Below are 20,467 nucleotides of genomic sequence, written 5' to 3'. Positions count from 1 at the left end.
CTGCGGTGTGACGTGAAATGGACATTAGCCAATGAAACGCGCCTCCTGTGGTAAGGTCCATTTAAGGGGCCCTTCAAGGCTGAGTGGGGGGGTGAGGGGGCGGAGCCTTAAGCAGTTGCTTAGTTCATTTATGCCTTGGGCCAGTTGTAAATGTGATCAGCATTACATAGTGTTTTTAGATGCACTAACTGCTGACTTAATTTGGATTTAAAAGAAGTGCAAATAATTGATATTTATTTTAATTATATATTTTTCATTTATTGTTTTTAAGAACTCTATTGGGTTCAAGTAACATAATTGACAGTGTCTTCGAGTAACATAATTACCTAGTAATATTTTACCTTTCCTGTCAACGTAAATTTTTTAAATAAAAAACACAGTGGGCCACTGGTGCACTGCTTAGCAAGTTTTCTAGGGAAAACCCTGTACTCTTTTTTATTACAGCACAGATTTTTACAGTTTTATAATGGTGGAATGGTTTACATCTTCTTTCAACAAAGAACAGAATGTTGAAGAACAGAAGAAAGGTTCAAAAATTTGTCCAACAACTAAAGAAGAGCTTGGATTTGACACGGATAACAGCTAAGGTTATCTGTGTTATGCACTTGTAGTGCATAACAAGTATGTTGTGCATACTTGTTATGCACAACATGATAAGTATTAGTTATTGGACACATTAAAATGATTTAAAATTTAAAATGTTTGTAATATTTTTCAACAGCAGTTATGTCAGAACAAAGGTATCAGCAGTTACCAAGTGTCAGCATCATTTTCCCCCTTTTGTCAAGCTGCAGACTACAACATTAAGAATCTCTAGGTCTAACATCCCTGCAATGTGAGACCTAGAGATTCAAACTTGTGAACCCAATATTAGTTAAAAAACACTGCAGTTATATATTAATCTTTTCCCCCTCTGAAAAAGAGACGTTGAATAAATTGTTAAAAGTCTAGCATGGTTGTGATTATGACAAGATAATTTTAATTTGTGTTTTCAACTGAATGAAGTACATTATTTATTCACTCAGAAGGTAAAACTTATTTATAAGGTTGAATGCTCATCGAGCTCTGCTTGCATAGAAGACATGCAATCTTCCCCCCAATAGAGCTATAACTGGTGGTAAAAGTAAAAGTGAAAGAACCTACGTGAAGTCTTGGAGGATGACACGGGCCGGCCTGAACGGTACCTCCACACTTTGAGTCTGGGTTTGCTGCCAGTTTAGGATGTTTTCCACATCTAAGCTCTTCACTAGAAACTCGTCACAGTTTCTGATGGCTGATTCCAACAGGACCCGGACAGAGAACGGCAGCCTGTCTGAGGAGCAGATAAATAGTGGCAACAAACACTCATGACATCTGATGATTAGAACCGGTTTCAGCCAAGATTCATTTTGTTGTTACCATATCTGGGATCTCCGAGTTTAAGAAGATTGAAAAACCTCTGGCCTGGTACCTCGGGGCTAAGAGGCTCCACTATATGTTGGAAAGGATTGTTTCCTGCAGCAAGCATCCTCTTCTTTGTGTATGTAGTAAGCTAAATGAACAGAGAAATGATCATAAGACTCTTAAAAACACTGCACGTGTAGAGAAAGAGCAGTGTGCGGTGGGTTAATCCACAGACCGAGTATGTAAACTTCCTCACAGAGTAAATGGATTAGCCAACACTGCAGTGCATACACAGGTGAAACAAGTGGCCAATGAACTCTCAGCTGAAAAACCTTACATAACCCAAATTTTTTACCAATCTGTGAAATTGTCAAGGAGAAAAGAGCACAGGTAAATATGAAACAAGTCATCTATTTTTTTTACAAGCAGTGGGAAAGGAATGGAGATTCAAATCACAGGTTCTGCCACATGATTTCCTGGATAGAAGTTTTGATGTGGCAGAGTTCAACTGATAGGAGGCAAAAAGGGCAGCAGCTGCACACCCTCAATGTCTGCATACTTACTCGGTGACACACACCACAACATAAACTAATACAAATAAATGCTCTAACAGTGACAGGCAGTTGCTTAGTATTGGTCTAGTATTCACTAGAATTAATATGTTATTACATTAACGCTGTTATTTCCTAGAAAGTCGTGATTCCAGCTCTACTCAGCTCCATTATGGGACTTTCATTTATGCTTCCAGCACTTATTCCACTGAGCCTCTTGCGTCACTTAGCATTAGCTAAGCTTCTTAGTAGGACATTGTTGCCAAACACTGTTGGTCTAAGAATATGGAACGAAAGTATTAATCACACAGACATCGCTGCAAATGGTATTTTTTGCTTCACAATGAGCATAAATTGGTATTGGAAAGGCAATGTAAGCTAACTTAGTTACAAATCAAATGCAATGACCACATTAGTAATGAAAGTAACTTACGACATGTCTCCTGAACATAGTTAACCCTTTAGTTAATAGTTGTTGATAGGTATAAACTACTTACTTCAATCTGTAGCAGAGGCGACAACCCAAAACAAAACCCACGGACTCCACTGTGACAGCTCTGTTGTTCCGCAGTGGTTGGCTCAACTTCCGGTTGGACTTTTTCATAATCAAAGCATTTTCAATACGCAGTGCTGAATGTAATGTTTTTTTTTTAACAATGTAAAAAACATCGTGGAATAAAAAAATGGCGAGGATATCAGACTATATTTGATCATTTGAAACAATGTATGTTGTATAATAGGATATAGTTGTGTTTTGTGTCATGTGGTCCACGCTTCTTATCGGTTGGTGGCGGTAATCCTCACCTAACGTTTTTTGCCAACCGCCAATAAATTTCAAGAAGAAAAAGAAAAAAGTTGTTCCAGCATATCTTTTACTACGGAAGGGCTGCTGAATAAAACTATATGATTAATCTGATTGATCTTTTTTCCCGAATTCTAACTGTACTCTCAGAAGTCAGAATTACACCTGATAGTAACCAGCTTCAATAACAGAGATGCAAATTGTACAGGTGAGGAGGAAAACTGTGGAGTGAAAATAGTCTCAAAATATCTGTGCGTGCGTAAAAAGATTTGTGTGTGTGTAAAATGATTTGTGTGTGCAAAAATATCTATGTGTGTAATACTCGATTTGTAAAACTTAAAAATAAAATAAACCTTCTCCTACGTCCATATGTGACCGGTGGATTTCTGCGTTGTGTGGTGATCAAACAAACCACAAGACATCAAGTCTGGATTTGGAGGGTCTCCATTTATTTAATCTGTCAATCGGGAGATATTAGCATTAGCACCTAGCATGTGCTCCAGTTCTCCAACCCGATTTATACAAAATAATAGTTAGCATGCATCAAATGATATAAAGGTGTAATAGCAACTCAAATGAAGACATCCAAACACTTATCATTAATACAGAAGGAAAAATAAACATTTGAACAATATAAATGAAAGGATTACAATAGATTATAAAACTTGCCTCTCCCCAGTGGAACGAATAACAAAAAGGGAGAGGAAATTAATAACTTAATATTTATAATAGTCCTGGAGGACCCTGAACAAAAGAAGAAGAAAATAAGGCGGAGTTGGAGGACCAAACCCCTTATAGTACACAGGAACACAGCAACAGTCAAGTAGAAGCAGACAAATACATAAAAGAACACATTTTGTGGAAATATAAAACTATTAATATAGACCCAGTTACACATACATGTTGAAAAAGTACACACAGATCACCTGGTGCACACACACAAAACTGCATTTACACACAGACCCAGCTATGAGTGCACAACTATTTTTGAGACTCATTTTACGCTTCGGGGAAGCTCCCAGATTTGTGTGTAGATGGTGCGTTTACATGCTAGTAAAAGCTGGGACTTCTGAGTTTTTCTCAGAGTCTAGTGTTTTTATCTTCTGATGTTTCTCACTGTGCTTGTACCGAAGTGGCAAATACGTTAGTTCGCTGGAAAACGGAATATCTCAGCACTTCCTTATAATATCCTAAAATTATTTCTAGACATATTGTGCATTTTTGAGCGGTACAGGAGACTAGGTGGTCTGAAAAGCGACCACTGGGTGGCGGAATGGTTCGCTGGCCGGAAAAATAGCCAGGCAAACCCAGAAGCAAGACGGAGCGTCCCGGTGGTCTGTCCTCTGAAGTAAGTAGGAGCTAAACCTGCAGGCTTTGCTCTCCGGTTATAATGAGACATGGAGTAATTATAAATGATTTCAGAATTACGTTTTATATGTCTGGTATTTTGATACTCTGCCCTCCTCATATGTTTCTGTTAGCGGGAGCTAAAGTTTATGTCAGCTATGTTACGTTAGCTGTTGGGAGCTGAGTCCGTGTATTTTTACTGTCACACTCAGCACAGTTTGAGTCTTTAATCCATAAAAAATTATCTCTGTGTTGTTCTTAGTTTGTTTTGCCCAAAAGGTTCCAATCACATTCCTAAGTCTGACTGATATTTGTATATATAGTTTGTGAGATATTCTGATTTGCCTTTTACTTTATTCACTAAGTGAATAAAATTAAATGAAATAAATGGCCTTTCAATTCTAGTTTATTGAGTTTCTATGTGTATAAATAACATTTTATATTTATCTCTACACAGGACAAAATGGCTGACTGATGAATTGGTTCTGGTGTTATTTGACCTACTGGAGGATCAGGATCTTTCAGATCTCATCTACCTTCTGATCCGATGGAGCTGCTGCAGGAACACACTGATCCGCTAACAGGATCCTCAGATCTAGGCATCGATGTCTGGTGTCCTGCAACATTTAGATACTTCCTGGTCCAGCACGCCTGAATTAAATGGTAGCTTAGGACAGTCAAGTTCTCCAGAGTCGTGCTAATGACCTCTGACCTCATGATTTGACTCAGGTGTGTTGAAGAAGAGACATCTAAAGATTGGAGGACACCGACCCTTATGAACTGGAGTTAGAGTTTGATGTCACAAATATATTAATAAAGGCATTATTCAATTTATACTGTAGAAAGATGATAAAAGTGTTTCCTGAATTAACTTTAATGTTCATTTCACTGCACATAAAGGACATATTAAATATTTAAGATTGCAACAAATGTGTTGAATCTTTAACAAAATAAGTTCACATGGGTGGATTCACAGCTACCTAAAGTTAACAATGAAATGTCTTAAAACTTACATGGATGTTCAAATATTGACTATAATCAATTAAAAGAAAACACCATAAAGCTGTGTATTCAAAGAAGACCAAGGTCAGTCTGTACAGATTGAGGAGACACCATAACATCTACCAACACAGCAGGTCAACTACTGTAGTTTGAAAGGCGTCTTGGTTCAGTTGACGGCTCAGTTTGAAGCTTCAGCTTTTGGTGTTGAACCTCCCAGAATCTCAGCTGCTGATTGGCTGAAGATGCAGAGAAAAGTACAAATAGACAGTTAGTGTTAGAAAACTTATGTTGATTTTCCTGATCAGCTGATGCACCGACAGACCTGACTGACAGAACATTACTGAACCTGAAAATTACTTGAATCATCACAATGTATGTAGAAATTTTTCTTTTTATGTTGATCAAATGTTTTGCATTAAATGTTTTGCTGTGAAGGCTATTTTTGCAGTGGTGCTTTAAATAAATGCATAAAATATTTATTTTCTTAAGTATGTGTTTATTAGCTGTCAATTGTGTCAAAATATCAATTGAGAAAAAAAATTACTGCTTGTGAAAATCTAAACCATCTGAATATATTTTACCATCTACATTAGTCAACTTGTAGATTAGTTCTGGTTTGCAGACGAGGTATATATTAGTTTAAGGGTCAATGAAATGGGGTCCAGACACAAACACAGTTTAATCTGAAGATTCTGGAGGATGTGTGAACAGGTCTGTCACCATGAAACATGATAAGTTGTTCCAAAGTTCTCAACAAACGATAATATAGTTCTTTTGAGGCCATTTTAAGTTATATAATGGTAATGAAGAAATAATAATTCAACAACACATTCTCAAAGGTCATTAGACTGTACATTCTAATTAACATTTAAGAATAAATGAAACTAATTTTTAAGTCTTTTTAAACAAAATTGTTTTTCAAAATAAGGTCTAACCGAGACCAAAGAACCAAACTGAAGACTTTTATTATCATCCAGTTTTTGGTAAAGAGAAAAAAAGAGAAACGGTAAATCATGCCAATGGAAATGATTGACTTTGTTTTAATTTATCATCCGATTAATTGATTTATTGATTATTCCGACAGGCCTATGTGTGAACATTAGACTAAATCCTTAAGTATGTTGAAAAGTCAACATAAATGAAGAACCTTTCATTTTGTTCTGCTGAATAAAGTCTAGCAGCAGATGATGTTTCTGCAGGTGCAGTAATGTTTCATTTCTGCTGAAACAACAAAATACAGTTTCAGTGATAATGACCAACATCCATAACTGCCATAATCTCCTGAAGATGCTTGTCGACATCAGCATCATAAAACTTAATCAACCTGGGTTAAAGTTAAGACTGAAGACAGATTATCAAACTGCAGAGTGAGAGAATAAAAATACACGGACTCAGCTCCCAACAGCTAACGTAACATAGCTGACATAAACTTTAGCTCCCGCTAACAGAAACATATGAGGAGGGCAGAGTATCAAAATACCAGACATATAAAACGTAATTCTGAAATCATTTATAATTACTCCATGTCTCATTATAACCGGAGAGCAAAGCCTGCAGGTTTAGCTCCTACTTACTTCAGAGGACAGACCACCGGTGTTATAGATCAACTGGTGGTGGCAGCTGGAAAAGACTGATGTTTCTGTGGGCGTGGCTTTTTAGGACCCCTTTACCGAACCAGGAAGTAAACAATACGATAAGCTTAAAGAACTACAAATCTTTGCAAAAATACTATCCGATTCCGTAAAACAACCATTAAGATCTCGGGAATAACTAATTAGAAAGACTTTATTGGTCTAATATGGTATGTTGCCTTTTTTTTTTAAGTTCATCTGCAAAACCATCAAAACATGTAAATTATATAGAACTTGTTTTGACTTATGTGTTGCGTCAGAGGTTGAAACTCGTCAAAGGAAGATCGAAATAGATCTCGATGTGGCATCACCAGATCTCAAAGCAAAGATTAATCCCTGAAAGCCGACATAAATGTTGAAGAACCTTGGGATTAAAAATAAAATGTTTAAAAAGATCGACTGGCTGTGTAGTTTTTTCACACATTCCTAATATTGTGATATTTCAAATAGGTATCCACAGAAACTATAGCAAAATCTTTTTAACTGTTTCTGTAATGTTGCACTTTATTTCCTTGCTCATTTACAGAAGACATGGCTACCTCCGATCTATGTGGCAGTGTCATTTCTTCCTTATTGTTGATATTTTTTCTCGTAATCTTTATTCTTTTCATCAAGTGACCGTAATTCTCAACCATATGAGACATCGCTGAAAAAACTATTGTCTTATATACTTTTCCATCAGAAACAAGTTAAAATCATCACTTGAACTGAGATTCTGAAAGTGTCACCAGTTAATCCAGGTTTACTTCCTAAAGCGCGGGGTGTCCGTTAGATCAGTGGTCCCCAACCCCCGGTCCGTGGACCGGTACCGGTCCGTGTACCAATTGGTACCGGGCCGCGCAAGAAATAGTGAAATATTTCCGTTTTATGTATTATTTGAGTCTGGAGTATCTTTTATTGTGAAAATCCTTTAACCGGATTCTCTCGGTTACTTGCGCGCCAACACTGAGGCCACAAGCAGCAAAATGAGTAAGAAACAGATCAGATGTCTTTGGAAAGTTTCTTTGCAAAGGGGAAAAGGCCCAGAGAACAGACAGGAGAATGGATTTATCCTGGACCGGTAGGTGAGTCCCACATTACAAGCCGCTCTGCGTAACATGCGGCGACCGACTGCTAATGAGGCAATGAAGCTTCAAGCTGCTTCACCACATAGAGACCAAGCAGGCTGTGGATATAAGCAACACTTCGGGTGTCATTGTCTCCCATCACTCCCTGATGGAACCGTCTCGTTGCAGAGAAACAAGCTCAGTGCTGCCGTTAGTCAGTATCGTGAGTTAAAATTTTTACCAAAGTAAAATGTTCGTTTTTGTGACGCTTCTGTATCTTATTTCAATGGGATATATAAATGTTACCATAGCAACCAGAGTCAGAGCGTTTGGGCAGTGGTCAAGAGGAGATGAGTAGAGCTTGTAAGTCTTAAGTCTGGTTTAGACGGCAAAATTTAAGAATTGTCGGCCGATTCTCTAAACCTCTGTGACCACAGAGCTGAACAGTGTTCTCTGAACTCAGCGACCGCTGGTACGAGTTTAGTTAGCAGCACCATCGTCTGTTTCCCTTTTTGGACCAGTTTATTTTATTGTCTACAAAAATAAATAATATAATTCACTTGCTGCCAACATTTTGGAGGTAATATTGTTTAACAGGTTTGCCAGACAAACTTTAACTGTAAGAATATTGTCAGATTACCAAGTTGCACAGCTTTGCTTCTGCAGCCCAGTGAAGTCTTAAAGTGAAAACGAAATAATGTGGCTTCCATTAAATGAGCAATGAATTAGTTTGCTTGATATTATAACTGTTTATATTTATTTTTATGTTTTCTGTCAACATAAGACTGAAAAGACTTAAAATAATCTAACAATGCTGGGTGGTAGTACAAATTCTGTTTAGTATAGTTTCCTTTGAAGTAGGGTATATTTTAGTGACCTATGTATTCTTCAATATTCCTTAATACAATTATGTTTTGAAGAGCTTTTAGAGAAAGTAGAGACATTTTCATATATGTTTATTTACGTTTGTCGCCTTTTCATCAGGAAACGACAAAGCCACCTAATTTTTTACAAACATCTGCGTTGAGGACCCCGTTTGACTGTCACTAGTTAATCTTAATGCGGCTCGTTCTGTTTTTAATTTGATTTCCCTTCTTCAACAGCTTGCAGAATATTTCCCAGTATAGAACACACGGACATATACTGTAGATATGACTCAGTCTGTTGGTGGTATCCGACAGTAATGTAGGAACGTTTATTAACATAATTTCGGCTCGTCAGTTTGGATATCACCACCACCAACATTAGCTGTTAACTTTATATCACTTAGATGAGATTTTATTACAGTACAACTTATCGACATTACTTGATATTCCTTTCTATTTGGACACGTAAACAACACAAGCAACACCATCAGGTATGCGAGTTAAATTTTATTAAATATGATGACAACCACCTCATTGTTTAGCGACACTTACTGTGGGTAAAGTGTCTCTAAACAATGCGACACTTACCGTTTACCTTTTGCTTACCTGTAATGTAAGCAACTCGCATAACTGCTGGTTCAGATCAGTGCTGGTTACAAAAAGCAGAAACTATCCACTTAGGTTTACATTGCGGCTTTTCATGAGTTGGAATTAATGTATTCTGGTGAACCTGAACGTGAATGGGATTGTGTTATTCATTGATCTGGTTATGCTCAAATGCGGTGTTTTCGAAGAGCAATGAGTGCTGTTCTTTAGAAAATTGTTTTGAAACATAATTTTCACATGCAACATTAAACATATTTGCGTCAAATGGGATTTATAGTAAAGTTTTGCAAACGGTTTTTTCACGCAAGTAGCATTTTTAAACAGGCATCGACACAGCCACATACAATTAGGAAACATCTGCGGTGCGCATAGGTTTCAACCAGTTGATTTAGCCACCAGTTGATCTATAACACCGGACGCTCCGTCTTGCTTCTGGGTTTGCCTGGCTATTTTTCAGGCCAGCGAACCATTCCGCCACCCAGTGGTCCTTTTTCAGACCACTTAGTCTCCGGTTCCGATCAAAAACGCACAATATGTCTAGAAATAATTTTAGGATATCATAAGGAAGTGCTGAGATATTGTGTTTTCCAGCGAACTAACGTATTTGCCACTTCGGCACAGTGAGAAACATCAGAGGATAAAAACACTAGACTCTGAGCAAAACTCAGAAGTCCCAGCTTTTACCAGCATGTAAACGCACCATCTACACACAAATTTGGGAGTGCTGAGGAAAAATTATTTTTAGTTTTTAATGTAGTTTAATCTTTTTTGAACAAATTTCTTAATTTTGAACAGGTTTCTGTTAGTGATTTAAACCTGAAAACTATTGCTGGGTAAGTATTGAAATAATGGAAAAGTAAAATAGAGATCTGCAGGAGAACTTCGGCTCAGACCCCTGGGGTCTTATCATTAAAGACAGGAGGTCATAAATTAACATATGCAGGAAGGTGGAGGACAGAATCACATGAATTACTCTGAGAAAGGGAACTTTGGTCGGTTCACGTAACCAGGATGAGAAGTCTTCCAGAACTAACATCTGACATGGTGCAAAAAACTGAATACAACATAAAATGTTTTAAATCACTAATTTACACTACACAAATCTTTTTACACACACACAGATATTTTGAGACTATTTTCACTCCATAGAACGAACTTTCTGGAGGAATGTTGAATTTATGTTTGACTTTGCTGATTAAAATCTGGTTTCCAGACAGTTACTGCACCTGCCTTTCTCCAGATGTATCTGGCCCTCCGGCAGTAAAAAGAAAATGAACAAAAATGGTGTGATATATATTGAGAAATAATTTAATAACTTGGTGTCGCCGGTGGCACTGTGACGGCGATGTTGTGTTGTTACGATCAGACAGACGAATAAAAATGAAATGTTTATTCTGAATACTCATGGCGTCCCGTCTTATTATGTATGTCAGAGTAAACGACAAAGAGAATTGATTAACCTTTCTATGGTTTTGGGGTTGCCACTGACCCAGTTCAGTTTTTAAGTGCATAAAAGTTCTACATCAATTGTGTGTATCACATTAAGAATTTTTGACTTGATCAGAAACCTCTGCATTATAAAATTATGCAAAAACATCCAACTTTATTTAATCTTAAAATACTTTGGTGTCATATCCACTGAGCTGAGTGCTTTTCTCCTGCAGGGTGAGTCAGACAGGTTAAGTAAACTTGCATTAGTCCCCTTACTAACGGGAATCAGGAGATGGATTCCTGTGGCAGAAGGAAGATGGTTCTATTGCATCTGTGGTAATCTGACTTTAGCTTTCATAGTAGTACTCTGTCTACTAACTTCGGTCCTGTCCTAATCCCTTCAAAATTAAAGTTTATGATTGGAAAGTTCAGAGGGTATGAATATTCCCAGTGACATCGGTCTCTCACTCTACTCTGTATTTAGGGCAACATGATTACTTTACTACCAGTTCTTGTCATGCTGCGGTTGATGTATGGGTTTTATAAAGAATAAGAACACAAAGTCATGTATGATGGTCAGGGGGTGTTTACTCTCTTATGTACAAGCATGTGTCACCGAGTTGGAGACTGTCTGAGATATACAACAAAAAAGAAAATGCATAAGGTGCTGCAAAAACACAGATGGATAAATCTAGACTCCATCAACTTACCCCCACACTTCCAATCTACCTCCTACATCACCCTTCCCCCACAGATTGCCATTGGCTCCCACTGGAGAACCCGACCTAATAGTTGAAGATTAAAGTCCCTATATGCTGCTGTCTTTATGTTAGAGATACTTATGCTGCTATAATTTTAATGACATCAAAAAACCTTTTATGGATCAGTGTCAAAGGTCAAACCAGGTCTCTTCATGTTATCCAATTCTCACACAAATGGTGTGGTTTGTGCACTCTTTGTGCTTCAAAAATATTTTGTGTTCCCATCATATTTTAATAAATACATTAAAGTGCACAAAAAAAACAAAAATCAGAAACTGCCTCTTATGGTTACCAAAGGAGGCTGGAACCTTTGGATGACCTTTGGATTTGGAAACCACTGAGATCATTTCTGTTTGACTAGAGTATTCTAGGGTGCCTGCCAGACCTTTGATGACTCACTTATCAATATCTTTAGAACAAACCATTTGTTATGCAAAACACACAATTTGAAGGAACCACGTACTTGGAAAAAACACTATTGTGTATTTTTGTAGAGCTGAACTGTGTGGATGCACCAACTGAAGTTTCACTGTAGCACCTTGTACATGAGAGGCAGTAAAGTCGGTATCAGCAAATTCACCATTTCAGTCTGACATAGGTCATTATGAATGCAACATAGTGAGGATGGAAGTCAGTCCGTGTTCGACTCTGTGTGCTGCTGCTTTGGGATGTGGCTCATAGAAATCTGGACACACGGTGAACAGGGGGAAATCTGACCAGTTTTCAGATCTGAAAGCAGCTCTGCTTGATTCTTCCAGCTCCAACACCTGCAACATGGCTGCCATCCATCAACACATAACATCAATGAAGCAGAGTTCCTCTCTTAGAAGGCTTAGTATCCATGTGAATAAAAGCTGATAGAAATGAATCATGTGAAAGTTTCTCCTGAAGCAGATAACTAAAGATCTGGTTTGACTTCAGACTCTGTTCTACTCAACATTAAACATGGATTTTCCATCTGGATCCACCTGACCATTGTGGTTTTACCATATCTCTGGGGTATTTCAGGTAAAGAAGTTATTTTCAATGTTTTTGATAACGCAACGAATTTACCTTTTGACCACTCCATGTAGCCCAACCTCATCAAAAAGCCAAGTTTGGTCAAAACAAATAGTAAAAAACTGAGATGGAATTTTCCCCATTAAACATATATTAGGAAGTCATCAGTTTGTAAGGCTGGTCCATGAAGAATAGCTACCAAAGAGCATTACAGGCAGTTACCAGAGATTCCATATCATGTTAGCATCTGACCACATGGATGTGAGCCCTACTGAATCATAATTCATCAGTTTCCATCAGTAAATAGTTCACTGATGGAACTATTTACAACAATAGTTCCATCAGTGATAGTTGTTGACTGCCACGGGGTACCTGTATCAAATTAGACAAATTAGAAGAAGTAACCCAAACAGACATAGTTAAGTAGCTAAAAACATTGATCTTTGCATAAAAAACATACCAGTTATATGTAAAGTGTATGGGAGAACAGACTCCTTGAAAAACTGAGAAGAGAAGTGGTGCCGGTGATTACTTCCAGTTGGCCTCTTGTTTTTCTCAAATGTTTATACATTTTATTGCTAGCAATGCAAGCTTGCAGAAATGTTTATACCTCCAACTTCAAACATGCAAATGTTTATATTTTTTCAAGCATGCATGCATGTCTTTTAGCATCACATTGACTAGTTGCGTTTCCATTACAAATGTACCAAATCTTTATCCATATTCTGCTAATAATTTCTCAATTGAAATGTTCCCATTAAACAAGAAATGAAATTAAAATCACAAGTGAATAAGCTTGTTCACACGATAAATCATAAAAGAAATCACGGCAGTGACAGATGTATACAACAGCATAAAATATATTCATATTTCAGACATGGTGCTAGCACTCGTCTATCAGCCATCAGACTTTGGCATCTTATTCAGTCATCGGAGTGACAAACCCCTCACACCTGGGAACAGCTATGTCTGCAGCATTTTTGGGAAATTGTACTTGGCAATTTCACAGAAGAGCTATGGATTCAACACATTTGAATGACACACAAGTATTAATGAACTGTGTGATGCTGTGACAGCTCTGGTGAAATCAGCTGAATATTGTCCAAAAAAAAAAACCCATCATCCTCCTCCTAACCTCCCAGCCCCACTAAAGGACCAGGGTGTACAGAAAATGGATGGAAGGATGGATCCTCCTGCTACTTCCTGTCATTTTTGTTGTTTTTGCCAGTTTCAACATAAGGCTGTTGATAAATTGACTCATATAATACGACAAAAGGTTTTCATTGTAGTTCTGCAAGATACAACTATTTCAATCCGGCCAAAAAAAACCATCTTACTGTAAAACAAAAACTATTGAAAAACATGAGCTTTTTCAAACTCTGCGTGCTTCCATTAAGCATATTTATTTTCATAATTACAGTTTGCGCAATTTTCTGGATAATAAAAATGCAGCTACTGTTGGATGCTGTGATAAGTGCTTGTAAAACTATCTCTCCAGTCATTGCACACCACTTCTGCCTTTTCTAGACATGCTATCTTTTTCAAGTTTACTCAAAATTGAGGCAGAGTTGTTTTGAAATTGTTGTTGAAGAAAAGTAAGTGAACCCAAAATCCTATTATGCTTTTTACCAAATTCTTTGCCCCGACCATGTTGTAAAACTAACAGAAATGCACCTCCAGTCAAAGGTCTTCCAATCTTTAGTGTTGTAACAGCAACAAGTAATTCAGCTTCTTTTTTTATACTCTGTAAGGAAGTTTCATTGTTATCTCGTGTGTTCTTCTCTTGTGACCCTGATTGACAAAGCTCCACGAATGCAAAAAATGTGCTTGTCAAGAGTCACAAATTCTAAAAAAACAACAAAAAAACCCTTAAAAATAATCAGCATAAATAAAAAAGGGAAAGTCAGTATTTCCTTTAAAATATACAAATAAATACTTAGTTTTGTTTCTTTAAAACTGCATCAGAATTTTTTTGTAAGAAATGTGGCTGCTTTTGATTGGATCACTTAGCACACTAATCATGCCAACAAGCTGTGTGTAGTGATATGTATGGCGTATAAAACATTGCCTCTTGGTTTAGCTGGTGATAATGATATCCCTGTGTCTTATTGGGCACACACTCTGTCTGTATGAGCAGTTTTAAATAAATATATACACAATTTCTGCAGCAGAAAGGAGTGGAAGCAGGGTCGATGTGAAGACTTCAGTGGTTTATGAGCCGCTCTTCTGCTCCCATTCCTGTGAAACAAAAGCACACTCTATAACAACTTGGAAGCATTGTTTTGTATGTGTTTGCGTTTCAGTCTAGTATCTGTGAAGAACCCCCCAAAAAACAGATTCTATACTTTTATACAGTCCAAGATAATCAATCTCCCATGTTAGTTTTACTTGATCAGTGTATTTATGGCCCTTGTACTATTTCCACATTGAATCAAATTAAAACCAAAAACTTCAGTTGTATTTACTAGGATTATATAGGATAGACCAGGGGTCCCCAAACATTTTCCTGTTAGGGCCACATAACTTTTCCCTTCTCTGGTTGGGGGCCGGAGTCAGTTTGTAACAGAAAAAATGTGACGATTGCAGGAGAGCCTAAATGTAAAAATGTATAATTTTCCAGAAAGCACAATCAAATAACCCTCTCTGGGTTCTTCACAGAAAAAATCCAGGAAAGATTATAATCCGTATTTTCCAAACTATGAGCTGCACCGGACTATAAGCCACAACCCCAAAGTTTTTTTTTTTTAAACCAGTAAACATATAAGCCTCAGATATCTCTGCCCTCCAGGTTTTCCACATCGATGCAGCAGCAGCATTGGGGAGCGGACACCCAAAATCTGAGTCATAACAGGTCAATTGAATATCACATTTATTAGGGTTGAAAAAGAAAAAGTTGCCAAGATTAGATTTAACAGAACTGATTACGGTAGTTTCCAAACGGTAACTGTAACACTAAAAGTGCTGATCCTTCGTGTTGCTACTAGCATGTGCTAAACCAGTGGTCCCCAACCTGTTTATTACCGCGGACCGGTCAAGACTTGGACATTTTGTTGTGGCCCAGGAGAGGGGGAGGGGGATGAACAGTCAGATAAAGCTTCTGTGTGTTGGTGTTCCCACTAAATACTGAATATGCCCTATTTGGGTTGTCTTGGCCCTTTTATCGCAGCCTGTGGGTTTTTCCCTGACTGGGAACTAGAATCCAATCTGCTGAATGTGACAGGTAGCCAATCAGAAAGCGCGGTGACGTCAGAACAGAGGGGAATCCCAAACAGCTGACATATCGCGCAACTGAGAGTCCGGTAGATATCGAAGATGATATGTGGAAATGTTTATTATTAAATCTAAAGGTCATTATTATATATGTTTATTCAGTTAAAAATGTTAACTATGAAACAACATATTCACCTCCAAATCATAGTGCAGCAAATAGAGCGGCTGCTCCCGTCGTCTTTCTTCCACCGCCTTTTCTTTTTGGTACGTCTTTTATCTCTTAAAATGAGTCCACAAACTGTCACTACTGCTTCTACATCGTTATCCGAGTTTGCTTGCCCGCTATGTTGGGGGTTTTACTGGATTATCCTCTGGAATGGGGATGTTCGTGACTGGAATCGGTTCGTGCCTTGTGGCTGAACACGAACCGATCGAACCTGTTGTTCTTTTATCAGCTCTGTGGTCACAGAGGTTTGGAGAATCGGCCGACAATTCTTAAATCTTTCCGTCTAAACCAGACTTAAGACTCACAAGCTCTACTCATCTCCTATCGACCACTGCCCAAACGCTCGAACTCTGGTCGCTATGGTAACATTTATATATCCCATTGAAATAAGATACAGAAGCGCCACAAAAACGAACATTTTACTTTGGTGAAAATTTTAACTCACGATAATGACTAACGGAGCACTGAGCTTGTTTCTCTGCAACGAGACGGTTCCATCAGGGAGTGATGGGAGACAATGACACCCGAAGTGTTGCTTATATCCACAGCCTGCTTGGTCTCTACGTGGTGAAGCAGCTTGAAGCTTCATTGCCTCATTAGCAGCCGGTCGCCGCATGTTACGCAGAGCGGCTTGTAATGTGGGACTCACCTACCGGTCCGGGATAAATCCATTCACCTGTCTGTTCTCTGGACCTTTTCCCCTTTGCAAAGAAACTTTCCAAAGGCATCTGATCTGTTTCTTACTCATTTTGCTGCTTGTGGCCTCAGTGTTGGCGCGCAAGTGACCAGACTTCCAATGATTCACTTCCTGCTAAAGAGCCCCCTGGTGGTTGAAGAAAAATCCACATATAAACGGCTTGTAGTCCGGAAAATACGGTATTTGAAAAAAAAAATCAAAATGCTCTCTGGTATTGTTCAGGGGGCCAGACCAAATGTGGAGGCGGGCCGGATCCGGCCCGTAGTTTGGGGACCACTGGGATAGACCTTCACAGATTGATGCATAATGGTGAAAAAAACAAAATACATAGATGGCAACTGATGTTAATTGTTTCTTGTTAAAAGCCTGATCTATGGTTGACACTTCTGCGAGGCCTGTCTGACATTTTGTAACGCTACATATAGTTTCATGTCTAAAAATATGGTGGATGAGCAAGAGCTCCGCCTAGTAGAGGTTGTCTTTGCCAACCTCTACTAGGATGTCTTTATAGGCTGAGTCACTTTATGACTCGGCCTATAAAGTGTATGCAGCCATACGACGGTCAGCCATGCTTCTGGCATGGTTGAATTCTGCTGAAAAGTAGAATTCAGCAGAATTACTGTAATGCAAAGGACAATTGAAGATCCAACCTGCAGGTCCAGAGAAAACTGAAAAGCTTGGAAATTCCAACTCTGTTTTTGGCTTTTAATTGCTTCAAATGTTTGAGGGTTTTATTATCTTGGGTATCATTAAGGTACTAATGGACATCATGTTGTGTCTGAAGTCAATTTGTTTTGTTCTGAATTTGGGCATTTAGTCATTTCTCTAATTCAGTTTTTTTCTAAAGCCCAGTGGAAAGTTCGATCAAGGTGTGCAGATTTTTTTGTCTGTCTGGGAAAAAGTTAAATGTTTGTACAAAAAAACAAATATCTGCATCATTATGTCATAGACCAGTTTTGTGATAATGATGACGTATATCAACAGTATCGCTTATTATATACCCCAGCATTATATACTGGATTATTATATAAGAGGGTTATTATATATATATTGCTCTGGTGAGCAAAGTTCATATGTGCACAGATGAGATAAAGGTAAATTTAATCAAAGCTTACTGTACGTCCCTGTATACAGCCCCTTTGTGGTGGAAATTTAAAAAAGAAATACCATGCAGAAGTTTAAAGTTGCTTATGACTCCATGAGAATTCTGCTCAAGAAACCCAGGTTCAGTAGTGCAAGTGAGACATTTTGTAACACACATCAGGACTTTCCAGGCACTCTTGAGAAATTTGACATATAAGTTAGTGTTGTTTGTGCAGCTCCAAGAACAATTTTTTTGTAATGTTGTCGCATCCTTCTGTCAGTGCACTACAACACCAGCATCTTTGTGGAAGCACTGATATGAAAGTCTTTTTGTGTTGTTATGCATCATGTCTGTTCTATTTTATGTCTATGTGGACAATGTGTCTATATAGTCTGAATCTATATATGTGTGTGTGCACACATAAGTGTATGCATGCATGTGTGTGTATGTGTGCGTGTGTGTGCATGTGCATGCGTTATATATAAGTGAAAGTAGAAATAAATAATAACATGACCTAATTAGCTTGGTTAATTATTTCCTTTGGGCCAATGTTACAAATAGCATTTCTGGTGTCATGGACAGGTCTGTAAAGTGGAGAATTGTAAGTACTTCAGGTTACTTTATGATGCTTATTCCATTATTTATCCTCAAACCAAATAGTTTGAGGGAAAACCATTTCCTCAAATTACCGCTGGAGATACAGTAAGATGAGCAGTGACACCAGTCAGCAGAGTGAACTCTGACCTTGGCCTTCCTCAGCACATGTCCTCTGACTGTTGATGGCTTTTGGCTACTTTGCTGCCGGCGCAGTAGCGATGCGCTGTTGACTGGCAGTGTACAGGACTCTGTGTCGCTGGTGTCGCAGCTGGAGAAGGGAGAGGACTCCTGTGTTTTCCACAGCATGGCCGGAGACTGTCGAGGGGAGAAAAACAGAAAATTAGGCTGCCACCTCAGCCAACCATTGGTGAGGAAACAGAGGTGGAGTTCCAACCTGCAGGTTTGAGGAGGCAGCTTTGGGTTCAATGGTGAGGCCGAGGGTCACTCCTCCGCTCAGGGCTTTCTTCAGACTCTCCTTGACCTCCGTTGCCTCCAGCTCCACGTTCACTCTCTCTTCTTCCTTCACCTTGCACTCGTCTTCCACCTTCTTCAAGCGCTCCAGCAGAGATGCCTGCGAACGTTTGCCTGGAGTTTCCGGGAAAAATAATTACTAGTTTTGGAAAATCCAGCTAAAATGAGCCTTCTTCTTGGCTGATTTCCTACCTGCAGCACCCTCCACAGCAGTGCGCAGGTCTCTTCTCTCCTTCTTCAACTGGTTCAGATGGTTCCTGATCTCCTGTTTCTTTTTCATAAGGTCCTCCTCTTTGGCCTGCAGCCGCTTGGCATCTGCCTCGACACGGTTCTTGCCATACTTGCACTGCTCTGCATCTGCACAACAAAGACTGGCTGTTAAAGCATCTAGTAAAGGAGACAGTGAGAAGACTGCATGATGTCAGCGACATGGCAACCCAGTGCACCCTCAGGCGCAGGAATCAGTCTTCCTTAATTAGTAAAGCTAAGCCCTGCATTCCTATAAACCTGAGTGATGGCAACCGGAGAACTGAGTTCAGAAAGAAGGCTGGTGGTCTCAAATCGTTTGGAGGGGAAATTGAACAATTACTTTAAGAACATTCTGCAGAGTTACAGGAGGGGTTACAAACACTCTCAATCACACATCGAACCTTGGAACCCACCTTCCCATCTTTCAGTTTCTATCCTAGACTCAAATCTTCCTGGAGTCCATCACACATGTTGGGATAACTTTTTGTGAGTTTTACAAATTGCTCTGCTAGAATCATCAGTCAGTCCATCCAGGATTTCAAGATGTTTTTTAAATGATTTTTTTATCAAAATGCTTGATTTTGTGTTGCTCCATTAGAAATATTTGCAAGGAACTTTGCAACATTTTTTGTCCTTTCTTCAAAATTCTATATAGAGAACAAAAAGGTGATAGAAACATAACAAGCAAGTAGATTGGACACACACAAATATTTGTATTCTTTAAAGAACTTAAATAGCTCGATTTTTCTTACTGGCTATATCGATAACTTGACATCAAGTAAGGCTGAAGCAGCATAATAAATACAGCTACCTTCATGTGGGAGTTAGTCACTTAAAGTCAATGTTTTTAACAATTTTTGTGGAAAATTTGCTATAAATTCAGAATTATGCATTAATAAAGAGGATTATAACCACTGGAAAAAAGGAATTCTGACTTTTTTCTCAGAAATAGAATTATTTAAATTGTGTAAGCACCATCAGGCAAATCTAGACCTAAAATTAAATTCTATTAAATAAATTTTGGACATACTTTCACTGTGTATAAAGTCCAGGTTTACAAATCCAAGGAAGAAACAGTAATATGACTATTTTTTATAGGCTAACAAAATACTTGACTTATTTATCTTGATTTTGAAATAGATGGAGAAAGAATACAAATTCTGAGATTAAAGTCAGAATTCTTTTATTCTTCTGTTTTTAGTGTCCCTAATCCTCTGCTTTTCATTAGTGCAAAATAGGGATACTTTTAATTTTGCATAAATGTCCACAAAAAGCTGGGGAGACTGATCAACGGAGTCAGACACACAAAAGACATGAGTTCCTTATACCCCACAGGAAAATTCAGAGATGCTACTGTGATCCCAACACTTACTGGAGTTGTTGCGTTTCACAGATGCCATCCCACTGACTCCATTCTTCTTGGCCTGACTCTTTGGCTCAGCCTTCTGTTTGGAAGTCACTCCATTGATACTCGCTCCCTTCTTTCCCTTGAACTGTAGCAAACAGGA

At 38.4% G+C, this 20,467-nt stretch overlaps 2 protein-coding genes and 1 long non-coding RNA gene across 8 annotated transcripts in view; 1 reads left to right on the top strand and 2 right to left on the bottom strand.

Annotated features, from left to right (window-relative positions):
* aco1 (aconitase 1, soluble) overlaps window positions 1-2,542 on the bottom strand; it is a 72,756-nt gene extending 70,214 nt beyond the window's left edge. Inside the window, exons 1-3 of the mRNA XM_008434831.2 lie at window positions 2,432-2,542; window positions 1,399-1,531; window positions 1,144-1,312 (exon numbers count right to left, since the gene is read on the bottom strand). Coding sequence (XP_008433053.1) covers window positions 1,144-1,312; window positions 1,399-1,507 — 278 coding nt within the window. The 5' untranslated portion in view covers window positions 1,508-1,531; window positions 2,432-2,542. The remainder of the gene's footprint in view (window positions 1-1,143; window positions 1,313-1,398; window positions 1,532-2,431) is intronic.
* A 1,181-nt stretch (window positions 2,543-3,723) lies between these two features.
* Window positions 3,724-5,562, top strand: LOC145548531 (uncharacterized). Its single transcript, XR_014084540.1, has 2 exons — window positions 3,724-4,084; window positions 4,541-5,562. It is a non-coding gene; the product is annotated as an uncharacterized LOC145548531 (long non-coding RNA).
* Window positions 5,563-11,235: 5,673 nt separating this feature from the next.
* afap1 (actin filament associated protein 1) overlaps window positions 11,236-20,467 on the bottom strand; it is a 144,456-nt gene continuing 135,224 nt past the window's right edge. For all 6 annotated transcript variants that reach the window (XM_081599892.1, XM_081599895.1, XM_081599890.1 and 3 more), the window contains 5 exons: window positions 20,332-20,452; window positions 18,903-19,067; window positions 18,634-18,824; window positions 18,387-18,554; window positions 11,236-14,663 (listed from right to left, as the gene is read on the bottom strand). In XM_081599892.1, coding sequence (XP_081456018.1) covers window positions 14,637-14,663; window positions 18,387-18,554; window positions 18,634-18,824; window positions 18,903-19,067; window positions 20,332-20,452 — 672 coding nt within the window. In that variant the 3' untranslated portion in view covers window positions 11,236-14,636. The remainder of the gene's footprint in view (window positions 14,664-18,386; window positions 18,555-18,633; window positions 18,825-18,902; window positions 19,068-20,331; window positions 20,453-20,467) is intronic.

Source organism: Poecilia reticulata, chromosome 18 (assembly GCF_904066995.2).
Source record: "Poecilia reticulata chromosome 18, P_reticulata-male-v2, whole genome shotgun sequence".
In the NCBI taxonomy this organism is placed as follows: Eukaryota; Metazoa; Chordata; class Actinopteri; order Cyprinodontiformes; family Poeciliidae; genus Poecilia; species Poecilia reticulata.
Note: the sequence above shows the minus strand (reverse complement) of the source record. Positions and strands in the feature narration are given on the sequence as shown.